This window comes from Pangasianodon hypophthalmus, chromosome 4 (assembly GCF_027358585.1).
Source record: "Pangasianodon hypophthalmus isolate fPanHyp1 chromosome 4, fPanHyp1.pri, whole genome shotgun sequence".
NCBI classification, from domain to species: domain Eukaryota; kingdom Metazoa; phylum Chordata; class Actinopteri; order Siluriformes; family Pangasiidae; genus Pangasianodon; species Pangasianodon hypophthalmus.
In genome coordinates this window covers 25,687,912-25,701,061 of record NC_069713.1, presented here as the reverse complement: position 1 = coordinate 25,701,061, position 13,150 = coordinate 25,687,912, and the positions used below count along the sequence as shown (strand labels likewise).

General features: G+C 39.1%; 1 protein-coding gene across 1 annotated transcript in view; it reads right to left on the bottom strand.

Moving 5' to 3' along the window:
• Positions 1 to 630: 630 nt before the first annotated feature.
• Positions 631 to 13,150, bottom strand: part of dars2 (aspartyl-tRNA synthetase 2, mitochondrial) — a 25,676-nt gene continuing 13,156 nt past the window's right edge. Inside the window, exons 12-17 of the mRNA XM_026937138.3 lie at positions 11,450 to 11,512; positions 5,212 to 5,364; positions 3,459 to 3,677; positions 2,857 to 2,967; positions 1,391 to 1,466; positions 631 to 1,038 (exon numbers count right to left, since the gene is read on the bottom strand). Of these exons, the coding sequence (XP_026792939.1) occupies positions 848 to 1,038; positions 1,391 to 1,466; positions 2,857 to 2,967; positions 3,459 to 3,677; positions 5,212 to 5,364; positions 11,450 to 11,512 (813 nt within the window). The 3' untranslated portion in view covers positions 631 to 847. The remainder of the gene's footprint in view (positions 1,039 to 1,390; positions 1,467 to 2,856; positions 2,968 to 3,458; positions 3,678 to 5,211; positions 5,365 to 11,449; positions 11,513 to 13,150) is intronic.

The following is a 13,150-nucleotide window of genomic DNA, read 5'->3' as shown; positions in this document are numbered from 1 at the left end:
ATATCGTACAAGCTGCCTGATTCCCTCTCTACTAAGATGGAGAAAGTTCACTCATGCACAGTGCCAAACAGAGTAGTCGCTGTACACTTTAGCTGTGTGTTTGGAGAATTAATGAGAACATCTGCTTACAAGCCTGTCAGTGTTGGCAAGCGCAACATCGCAACATGTCGTTTCTTCACTAAAATGTAAGCCTACAGCACAGCAAGGCAGAGGATATACATCATTAATTTGAGAAATGGCAGCATTCAGCAGCCCCACCTCACCTCTGTTTTCACACAGCATACAAGGTCTAACCCCGAAATAACACTCAGTGTAATGAATATGTGGACCCGAGTGTGGGAGATCAGTATGCTTCTGCTGTAGATAAGCATCAGCCCTCAGCAGACAACTGAAGCTATACTGGGAAGTCCAAAGCATGAAATGTTAGATATGCATGCATTCTGCTTCAGGATATCTGCAAAGGATGTGCAGCGTGATAGACCAATGCTACCCCCTACTGGAATGTCTCTCTCTCCGTCTCTCTCTCCGTCTCTCTCTCCGTCTCTCTCTCCGTCTCTCTCTCCGTCTCTCTCTCCGTCTCTGAATACAGAAGCTTGGAACATTTCTGAGTCTTGAACAAAATGAAATGAATGAAGGAGAAGAATAAATGTCTTTAATGTTCACATGAGTACAGATGTTACAGAAATCTGAAGAGGGTGGTTAACAGAAAAAGTGGTTTGATAGCTCTGAGATTGCTCAGTGTTTCTCTAGTTCTCCATGAAATGGAGTTGGCTTCCTGCTCTTACCTCTCTTCACAAAGAGAGTCAAGGTACAAGAAGTTTCAGGAAGATGATATACAGTGGAAGAGTCAGGGTTTGTCACCCTGTCCATTTTTAGCACTAGGCCAGAGCACTGAGATGTGGTATGGCCTCAGCTCCTCCTCTGGCAACAAACTGGGGGCGTGGCTCATGAGGTCATGACCTCTGAAGGACTTGGGGAAGGCGATGACATCCCTGATGCTGGAAGCCCCCACGATGATGGACACCAGCCGGTCCAAACCTAAAGGAGGAGAATAAGTGGTAAATCTGCTCTGAAAACACCCAGAACACTATCACAATTTATTATCGTATTTTCAGCATTGGTTGAAAGTTTGTGTTTTGAGTCACGGGCAAAAAAAAAAAAAAATTCTCAAATGGACACAATTTTGTTTTGACTTTCGAGTCCTCAGAAGAGTTGCAGTTCTGCCAAGTAATCTTTGTCAGACAATCAATTTTAGCTTGGAGCATGACCGCGGCTGATATGGAGAGATAACTTCAGAAAAAATCTTTTACTCACAGCCGCTCTGTTATGACCTTATTTCTTTCTAACTGATGGATCTTGGTGGGTAGCAGGTGTCACGGTTTGAGCTTACCTAATGCAATCCCGCCATGTGGAGGGGCCCCGGAGTCCAAAGCCTCCAAAAGGTGAGAGAGGAGAGACGGGTCCTCCTGTAACACAGTGGAGCAGGTCACAACACAAGAACATCCTTTATTCAGTTTAAGAAATATTAATATTGTATTACTCTACATTACAGCCAAACAAAATACACTGGCACTTCGTACCTGAATCAATATTATATAAACATCACCACCATTTTACATCTGGACACTGTAAATTCTTCAAAAATTTGCACCTATAGTTTAATCCTATTCTACATACACTCACCAGCCACTTTGAACTCCTATACACCTGCTCATGCATGCAATTATCCATTCAGCCGATCATGTGGCAGCATAAAATCATGCAGACACAGGTCAAGAGCTTCAGTTAAACTTCACATCAAACATGAGAATGGGGAAAAGCATCATCTCACTGACTCTGACCATGGCAAGTTATTAGTTTGAGTATTTCAGAAACTGCTCATTTTTGAGGATTTTTACTCAAAACAGTCTTGAATTTCATAGAGAATAGAATGAAAAACAAAAAAAATCCAATGAGTAGCAGTCTTGCCAGCAGAAACGCCTTGTTTGTGACAGAGGTCAGAGGAGAATGGCCAGACTGGGTCAAGTTGACAGGAAGCCTACAGTAACTCAAATAACAACTCTTTACGATTGTGGTGAGCAGAAAAGCTTCTCAGAATGCACAACACACCAAATCATGAGGTGAATGAGCTACAACAGCAGAAGCCCACATCAGGTTTCCACCCCTGTCAGCAAAGAAGAGCAATCTGAGGCTACAAGTGAACAACTGAAAATTGGAAAAACATTAACAGGTAACATTTTTCCAATCTTCAACTGTCCAGTGTCACATGATTGGTTGACTGTATAATTGCACGAATGAGCAGGGGTACAGGTGTTCCTATTAAAGTGACTGGTGATTCTATATTGTATGTTGAATGGTATGCATTTGAGGTAGCCCAAAAATGAGTTTTGCTATAATGCACACTTACATATGTGACAATAATGCTGAATTAAACCAAAAGATCAAACTGAATCAATCGCACGTAAAAGAAATGAATATCACATAACAGAAGTGAGTAGTAGAATTGTTACATGCGTTATATAAAAAAGCTTGGAAAAGTGCCTTTACAGAAACATAACAAAATGTCCAGGTCATGTGAGAGAAAACCTCAAGCTACTGTTTATGTATATATAAGAGCACTATGCTGTAACACTGCTTTCCACCTGACTCTAAACCCACTGTTTAAGCTTTAAATATAGTATAGTGTTACCACGGCGACAGAGGTGTAAGTCAGTGGAAGGCTGTGAAAGTGTTAACCACATGTGGTGAAGCGCTGCCCTAGAAAAACCTGCTCACTCCCAACACAAGAGGCGTTCACAAACCAGAAGGCACTTACATTTCAGCTTCGCAATGTTTGTTAAATTGCAGATACTTTACTTTGAGGATGTTCTCCAGGACATAGATCTGCTGAGCGGCATTGTGAATGCGGATGGAGCCGCCACCGACCTCGCAGCCGTTCAGCACCAAGTCGTAGTGTTGGCCACGCACCTGAGGAATGGATAGTAAAAAGGATGGATTTAATTAAAGGAGAGGTGTGGATAAAACACAACTGGAAGAGGTGACAGAAACGGAGGAGGTGACAAACATGTTAAATCTGCCATAAACACACATGGGCACCAACCGTGCTAAAGGTTTGAATCAGTATCAATTCCCCCATAAGGAATGTGAAAATGTGATAATTCAGAGTCTTTGGGGTTAGATTTATGTAATCACAGGGCCTCTCTGGAAATTTGTCTGCAGCATCACAACTTTACTATCATTCTTTTCAGTATATCCTGTACTTGTATACTGTACTTGCAGCACAGTGTAAAATCAGTTTAGTCACAACCACTAACTTTTCACAAACCAACCAACAAACACAGCACAAATATTTCAAAGAGCAAGATATTGTAAAACACATCACAGATATTTAGATATAAACATATTTATGTCACATTGTACCTGTAATAAAGGAAATAAAGTGTGGAAGTGCAGTGCACCTTGTGGGGCTGGGTGTAGAGCAGGTGGGCATCCTCGGGAATGGGTGCGGTGAAGGGGTGGTGTGCTGATTCCAGTTGCTCCGGTTCATCCTCTTTAGGTAAAAAGAGGGGAAAGTCCACCACCCACAGGAAGTGAAAGGCCGCAGGGTCACGTACAGGCACACCGCGACCCTCCAACAGCTCAGCACACTGCAATCTCAGTTTCCCCAGAAGTGGACGCTGTGAGGAAAGAAAAAAATAATAATAAAAAGTATACTGTGCCATCAGACATATAAAAATATTTAAAGGAAAAACCATGTTTTTTGGTCTTGTATCCTAAGGCTACTGAATCCATGGTTTTTGTCTAGTGGTACGTGAAGAATGGCTAGAAGGTCCATGATTTTTTTATTTTGTTACAGCCAAGTTAGTGCAGTGGAAAATCAACTGTGTTCAATCAGTTTAATGAGCAAATTACAGGTGGTGTTTTACCACTAGCAAATACTAACTACGAGCATGTTTGAATTGCTTCCTTTCAATATTCATTTAAAACAATCAAAGAGCATTATTAACTTTTATAGAGTAACAAAGCGGCATTTTTTTTTTTAAATGAGAGCTGGGAATTTACAGCGAGGCAGCAGAGCAACATAAAGTAAAAGCAGAGTGAAAGATGAGCAGGGGAAAAAGTTGAACAGAGTTCGACTTTATACAAATGAAGCAAAGCAAAATGATCTTGAAACAACCAATGGGAGCGAGGGACAGTGGTACAAGGAAGTTGAAATTATTAGTAAGAATAATGATTTGGGGTCATAATGAGCAAGACATCTCATTTTTTAATTTGTGGTTAGGGAATACATTCTGTGGCTCGCTGTGGAACTTGTGTGGTCACACTACACTAGCTGGGCGCTCTCAGGAAAAAACAAGTGGTAAGTGGTTAAGGGAATTAAAGAGAGGAAAGCCCACTAGTGACTAACAAAGAAATCTGAGCGATGTGAGGCACAAAATAGTTACTGATGTGAATGCAGGACTGATGAAGTACAGATGGCTGTATTGATGATTTGAATGTGCATTCTGTAATGTCTTATTCCTTGCCCAAATATGAAGTGATGCCTGCACTCAAGAGAGGGATTTCGTTTCATGGTTTGGTGGAATTTGCTTTATACTGTTCAGGACTTTACACCATCTACTGTACTTTCATGAAGTCAAGCTATGATGCAGCCATGTGAGAAGCAGAACTTAGCTACTAAATATGAACATTTTACTTATACAAAATGTTAATTAGTACAAATATAAGGAACAAAAGTTGAGAAAATTCAACAATGAAACAAAGATTTCAAAAATGATTTGTGAACTAAGTGGAACAATATGCAGGACATTGCTGTAAACCTGCACATTATTTAATGGAATGTTAAAGAACACTATTACGCACTATTGCTTTTAGTTTCAATATTGACAAACCTAATCCATGTAATGTCAAAATAATCACTAATGATTTTAAGCCAGTGCTGCAGTTATATCCCCAACTAGTCATTTCTCTCCAACTGTCAGTTGAAAGAGCTAAAGGAACACAAACACGGCTGATTGAGAAATCATTTCCGATTTTGTTTTGTAGGAAAAAAATAATTAATAAGCGACAGTCATATTCCAAGTTTGAATTGAATTACCATGTGGCTGAGTCAAGCTGAGCAGCTGCACTTGGATGTTCTAATGAAGCTAAATGAAAGGGTATCATTATGGCTGCATGATGAGTGTGTGTAGTCATGTGTGTAGTACACACCACCCGCTCCTGGGCTCCGGCAGCAATGAGGAGCAGGTCTCCGGCGTTGGCCCTCATCTTCAGCAGCAGCTGTAGCCTTGTTGTGTCTGGTATCAAGCGACCAAGAGGAGATTTGATGGATCCCTCTGCCCTAACCAGCATGCAGTCCACCTCCTACACAGCAAAACACATAAAAAGGACAGAGCAGCATTTACCACCTGCTGAAAGATCTGAAGAAAGAAATCACAAGTTTAATGATCAGCTTTAGTTTGGTTGAGAGTTAGTTTAGTTTTTTGGTATACATATTTTACTTTGTAGTGCATAATGAATGAATTAAATCGTTTTGAGGTCAAGAGGAACAGAACAGGAATGTGAGGCTATCAAAACTGGCCTGCTGAACATTGGGAAAACACCACCTAGTCTTTTTCCAGTCTTCATCTATTGATCTATGTCTGCATGATTTTATGCACTGCACTGCTACCAGACTGGCTTACTGGATAACTGCATGAATGCGCAGCTGTTCCGATTCCGGTCTGTAAAAGCATATTTCTCAGGCCTTTATTATTAGAAGTGTGTCCTTCATCAGCCTGAGGTGCCTCAGTGGCTAGGAGAGATAATGTGTTTTTTAAAAGTTATCAGGACTTTAGCCATCAAAGGTTTTTGACATCTTGGGTTATTCATTTTGTCAGACAGCATGAAGACAATTAATGTCAAACTATCAGATTAAAATGCAAATTATGATTAGCTGGCAAGCGATATAGTTGATTTATGTAATGTAAAAAGTCCCTTTTCTGGGAGAAAGCACACAAAAAGAGTTTGTGACTTGTGAGTTTTCAGGGTCATTTCATTTTGGGATGCTGTTTTTCTCATTGCCCGATGGCCTACAGACAGACCAGAGGAGTATTCACTTTTAAATAAAGTTGCTGTGGGTTAACATTCCCATGTTCATTTTTTTTTATATCTACTTTTCCCATGCATCATAAAAAATTCAATAAATCTGACAAGACTTTTTTGGCCTTTTTGGGTTGATTTACTTTTAATTAACTAAGAGTCCTTACACCATTTTTATTTTATTTCATTCATCTCCGCCTTCTGTTTCAACCTCATCAGACCACTTTACATCGATCAGGCATAACATTAAACCACCTGCCTAATATTGTGTAGGTCCCCCTTGTGCCGCCAAAACAGCTCTGACCCGTTGAGGCATGGACTCCACAAGACCTCTGAAGGTGTGCTGTGGTGTCTGGCACCAAGACATTAGCAGCAGATCCTTTAAGTCCTGTAAGTTGTGATGTGAGGCCTCCATGGATCGGACTTGTTTGTCCAGCACATCCCACAGATGCTCGATCGAATTAAGATCTGGGGAATTTGGAGGCCAAGTCAACACCTCAAACACTTTGTCATGTTCCTGAAGCCATTCCTGAACAATTTTTGCAGTGTGGCAGGGAGCATTATCCTGCTGAAGGAGGCCACTGTCATTAGGAATACTGAAAATACTGCAGCAATGTTTAGGTAGGTGGTACGTGTCAAAGTAACATCCACATGAATGCCCACAGTTTCCCAGCAGAACATTGCCCAGAGCATCACACTGCCTCCGCCAGCTTGCCTTCTTCCCATAGAGCATCCTGGTGTCATCTCTTCCCCCGGTAAGTGACGCACACGCACGCGGTCGTCCACATGATGTAAAAGAAAACGTGATTCATCAGACCAGGCCACCTTCTTCCATTGCTCCATGGTCCAGTTCTGACGCTCATATGCCCACTTTAGGTGCTTTCGGCGGTGGATAGGGGTCAGCATGGGCACTCTGACCGGTCTGTGGCTACGCAGACCCATACACAGCAGGCTGCAATGCACTGTGTGTTCTGACACCTTTCTATCATAGCCAGCATTAACTTTTTCAGCAGTTTGTGCTACAGTAGCTCTTCTGTGAAATCGGTCAAGATGGGCTAGCCTTCGCTCCCATTGCCCATTTTTGCTAGCCTTGCCCATTTTTTCTGCTTACAACACATCCACTTCGAGAAGTGACTGTCACTTGTTGCCTAGTATGTTTCACCCCTTGACAGGTGAAAGTGTAATCAATGTTATTCACCTCACCTGTCAGTGGTTTTAATGTATTAATTGAGCTAGTGTCTCACCAGTATTCATAGATTATCCACTGAAGCTAGGGTGAGACTTGGGCATAAACAAGAAGCAGAAAATACCACTATGTATTGTGGTACCTTTGTGCAGAAGCAGTGTGCATTGGTCGTTCACTGGTTTTATGGGGCATTATGGGTTTAAAAAAAATCCAGAGAATATCACTGTGTCCAAAATGGCAGCCTATCTCCTATTTCCCACCAACATCTTTATGAGCATTATGGGTATACTGCACCTGCTAGGGTACATCATTTGGACACTAACCTATTGCAGTGCATTGTGGGATTTCATTAGCACACTAGATAATGCATTATGCTTTTGGACATGACTTATAATTGTTCACAGATAAATTCAGACAGCACTACAAAATGGCTCGCAGTCAAATCAGCCTTATTGCATTCTTTTTTTTATGTTTTAGATTTTCAGATTAATTATGAGTTTTAAACTTTGGGGCCTAACTCCTGAGTTGTTTATGTAGATGAAGATAAAACAAAATGTCTTCGTATAAGATGGGGGTGTGGTTTAGGGGGAGTCTGGGGGGACGTGCAAATTAACGTGGCACACCTGTCTTGTATTTATGAATGCTGATTTAACACAGTTTTCTCTCTCTCTCTCTCTGAGCTGAGCAGTGCTGCTGGAATGCTGTACAGTTTCTGCTGCCGTTTCATTTTGTTTTTGCCTTTTAATACTGTGCGGGGGCACAGACGGAAAAAAAGCTCACCAGTCATCTCTCAATCTTTTACTAATGGGCTGCTTTTGTTTACTTCATGAAAAGCACTTGATAAGTCTGTGTAACCCGCAGAGTGACAGAATGAAAAGTGACAGTACATCATGTGACAGACTGCAGAGAGAAATACCTGCGACAGTGAGTGGGTAAGATGAAACAGACACTGTAGTTGCTGTTCGTCAAATTACTGTGACTCAGCACTGAACTTCACAGAAGCCATGATGTAAGATGGCAGAGATACAGCTAAGATTCCTGAAGCTATTATTTCTTTGCCACATTCTTTGCCATATGAGTTATACATTATGTAGATAATCACACCCATTGCTATGACACAATAATGCATTATAATTAGACATTTTTATTCTATTTTTTTTATTTTCACACAATGGTAAAAACAAAAACCCGAAATACGTGATTTCACAGGTCAGCGTTCACCTGGATAAAGCCGGTATGATTCAAAAGTACCCTTGTCTTTCACATCCTGTGTCTTTTCCCTTACCTTTTCCTTAAACCACTGATATTAGCACCTCTAAGCCTAAAACTGTGAACTGACTCTAATTAGAGGTTTTATGATGATACAGGATTCCTTTGATATTTCACCATGAACCAGACCTAAGGTTGCTACTGGACCATATATAAGTAAATAAATTAGTAAATAAATAAATTAATTTACATATCAAAAACCTCAGAAATTCAAATGACCAAACAGGCACTCCTTCTACAATCTACATCATTACATATAATTAAAAACTAATACATTTAAAACAGGAGAAAGCTACTAGATATGATCTAATGGTTTTACATTCAGTGTAATTCTTACACATTCCTTCTCATCAGATGCAGAATTTTTAAGTAGTTTTTAAGCAGTTTTTAAGTACAGAGGGAATGCAATGTGTCAAACTCCAATTTCCAGTATTGGCTGTGGCGCAAAAGTGATTGGTGTTTATACGAGCCCCAAATTTGGTGGCAGATAGAAATGCATGAAGAAATGCTATGCTGTTCTTCTTACATATAATTATACCACAGCACAGCAGTTATATTCTCAATTCTGATTGGTCAGAAGGTTACACAACAGCTAGTTCCGGTCCACTAATTTGATTGGACAAGCAGCATTCCAAGAGCACTGATATTTGGTATAACAGCAAATTTGTATAAAATGAATATCACACTCGCAATCATGCTGTTGTACTGAATATCAGCACATGATAACTCAGTACAACAGCATTCTTGCTTGCACATTATTGTTAATTCAATTCCTAGAAGAGCAGCTCAGACAGTAATGCTGACTGCAGGGTTTATATTAGTGCACTTGTTCAAATCTGTTATCATTTCTATAGGAACAACTGGCAGATGCACCACATAATATATTTAAAAAGCACATGGAATTGTTTACATGGTGATATTTCAGTGAGGAAACATTTATTTAACATTTATGGAAGGAGTCTCTAGTGTCAGCACTTCGTAACAGTCACAGGTAAAACTGTAACCTTTACTTTTTAAAACCTTTAATTTTCCAAAGTCTTCAGGTCAAAGGGGGCTTTGTGGTTTCTCATTGCTTTTTTTCTTATTAATGTCAGTAGAGAGGAAAAAAGTGAGAGAACATCTGTTTATAACTGCTATAACATAAGTAATAAAAGGAACTAACTAGGGGCTGCGACCCCTAGTCGCTTTGCAAGGTCGCTTTGTTTACAAACATAACTGTGAGAGAAACTCATCCTCTTTTGCTTCATTCATTTCCTTTACAAATTAATATTAGAAATATCAGCTTTTGTGTGCTAATATTTTGAAATGTTACTGGGAGTTACATTCAGACATGCCACATTTAAATTAATATAGTGCATGTTATTTCAGTCTTTTTCACTATACTCACATGCTGCACTAGTGTAGTTTAACAATAAAATGGACAAACTTCCCTGTCAATCTACCTCCACTAAGGAAACTAGTGTTGCATCCCAAATTCTTATGTACTATTCTAAACCATTTTCCTATTACAGTTAGTGTTCGAATTTTAAAAACTTCTCACATAGCCTTTAAATGTACCAAAAGGTCTGTGTACCTTTTGTGTACCAGTCTTCGTGAGTTTCTAGATTAGTAAATATGTTTGAATGTAAGGTCAGAGGTTTCGATTTGAGACACAGCCCATGACAACATTCACAACCACGGCAGAAAGTTTTAAAAAGAGACAGAGCTGGCCACTGTGTTTAACGTCACTGTTGGTGAAATCACTAAACATTTTATAGTTTGACTGACGTACCATCTAGTGAATGTTGCTTTTAAATCTTCCGGATGTACATAAGATATGCAGCGAATGTGTGAACAATGCTGCTTGTGTTGCCGCTGCTTCTGCTCACTCCAAGTATAACCCAGCCTCCTCTGCTTCACAACGGGCCGTTTCACACCACACCAGCATGGATTAGTTTTCCTATGACAACACAACACTACCCACTAGACTGGGACGCCAGTACAATAAATATTCCTGTGGTTTTCAGTCACTTACATTACACATATTTATGTTACTGACATAATAACATGTTTAAATGTTACAGTGGACCTATATTATTAACCTGGAATTTGAAAAATGCTGAAGGGTGGTCAAGGCTTGGGGTCGCAGCAATTTCATACTGTCCATTTGGAGTCGTTTGCCAAAGAAGTTTAGGAATCCGTGAACTAACGATCCACAATAATAAACATAACTATAAACTGACAGAAAAGCATGATGTGTCTTTCTGTAATAAATAAATATGATCACTGGCATATTCCTGAGGTATAAGAGGTATAAACATGGTGTTATACAAAAATATTCCACTCCGAGTTGGTAGTTGCAACATCACACCATCCTGTCGTTATTTTCCTCTAACAGCATGGACCAATTTTTGTGTTTTTTGTTCCTTAATTAACTACCAACTCATTATGTCTTTTAAGTACATTACTAAGTAACAGTAAAAGTAAAGCCTTAGATAATTAATTAAGTACACAGTACTGTGGGACACTTAAAATAGAGTGGGACCAAAGAGGTCAAATCACTGCAGATTACAAATTACTAATACACATTTGTTACTGCAAGTGCATGCAACAGAGCTCCAGAGAAAGTGTGCATTTATCATTCCCTTTCTAACTACACGTGAGAAGCCTCCAGAATCAGCCGAGATGTACCCTTCGAGTGTGGTCTACCCTTGCCTCTAGGTAGGAACACTTTTACTATGATATATCAGCCTCATGGATTACTTTTAGATAAATATTTCATAAGAGCTTTCCTTATCTCAGCTGCTGTGTGCATTGTAACTGCTGGTGATGCTTCTGTAATGATGAGAAGGATAAAGGAGAGAGAGAAACACAGAGAAGAGTGGTGGATGCATGGATGAAGGGAGGGATAGATACAAATTGAAGGGGACTTACCTGGTTGAACTGAGTTTTGGCTGCTTGTTTCAAGAACTCCATGTCCTTGCCCTTCAAGTGTTTCTGAAAAAAAAAATGAATACACTTTGTATATATTTAGACACTACCTAGAAGAAATCATTTACATTTATGTCATTGAGTGTGTATGTGTGTAAAAAACTGTATGTTCTATCACATATTTCTGTGATTCTAACTATATCTGTATTAATAAATAACATTCAGAAGTGCTAACAATGCTACCAAGAAAGTCCTAGCGGGCAGAGAGAAAAAAATTCATTTGAGGACAAAAACCCGTGTGTGTGTGTGTGTGTGTGTGTGTGTAGGTGGACGGGATGGCACAAAATTAACAGCATAAATCATAAAACATGTAGTGGGTGAAAATGACAATATGTTGCCTTAGGATTATAAGGTTCTATTTCTTATTCTTAACCCAGAGAGAACCTTATAATACTAAGCTCACAAATAGCCTACACTGAAAGATAATATAAAATGATGACACAAACTCTGCTTTATTATTCTGAATGACCTGCCTGTTGATAGAGAAATGGTTGCTTCTGAAAATAGCTCTTTATTTAAAAAAATGAAAAGCAAAATCATTGTTTTGCATACGGTTGCATAACAGTTTAATTTTCCCCACTCAGATCCAGACAGACTTTTTTGGTAGCATGTAGAATACTGTCACTGACTACATGAGAGCGTTAAGTTGCACACAGCAACAGTATGTTGGTTCTGATGAGTGTGTGAAAATTTAGGGATAACAATAGCTAGATATTTTTTCAAGTAAAATAAATAAATATTTTTAAAAAAGTCAAAATCTAGTGTGACCGCTACATAATAATTAGCAGCAAGATCACAGTCCCACTTTTTTTTACTGGCTTGCAAGCCTGAGTTCAGAATTTCGCAGGCCAAAGTTCACTTAGATAAAGTCAGTGTGAAGCAAAAGTAACAGCTACCAGAAACAAAGGCACATCTTTCATGTCCTGCGCCCTTTCCCCTTCAGTGAATTGGCTTTTCTGCCAGTTGAAAAAAGCAGAAAGACTTCGTTTTCCGGTGGCTCCCGTATCAACATAGCAAGAGGTCAAAAATTTGTAAATGCTATGCTCTGAAAATTCACTGAATTCTGAAATACTGCATGTGAGCATGGACGGGTCACATAAAAATTAATTTATTGTTCATGTAGTGGAAAATATAACCAAACATAAACAGACTTCTAAAGAAATCATTAAGAAGAATGTTAACAGATGAATGAATACAATATCAGAAACTGATATCTTAGTACTGCTCTTCTTTAATTAAAAATAGCTATTAAAAATCTATGCTAGCTATGAAATCTCTCTTTGTGACAATAGAAAGAAATCTGTTATGTGTCCTCATTCCTCACATCGGATGTAGAGGTATGATATATGCTTTGAACATATGGTGTCAAGATTGCTAAAAATCTCACAAGCTGAATTTAATAAATAACGGGGAATCATTTTGGATGGAGGCAGAATTTTTTTTTTAAACAAGATAGTTTTATCTTAATAGAAGGCACTTATATGTTATACACTTTATGCTTTATGAATACATATAACATTGTGAATTTTTAAATATGTGGTTAGAAACTTGCTTCAAGTTAGGCAGTGCCAATTTAAATTCTACAGGTTTTACAGAGCAACATTTAATGCTGAGCAGGCAACTGTGCGATTTATTTTACTTCAT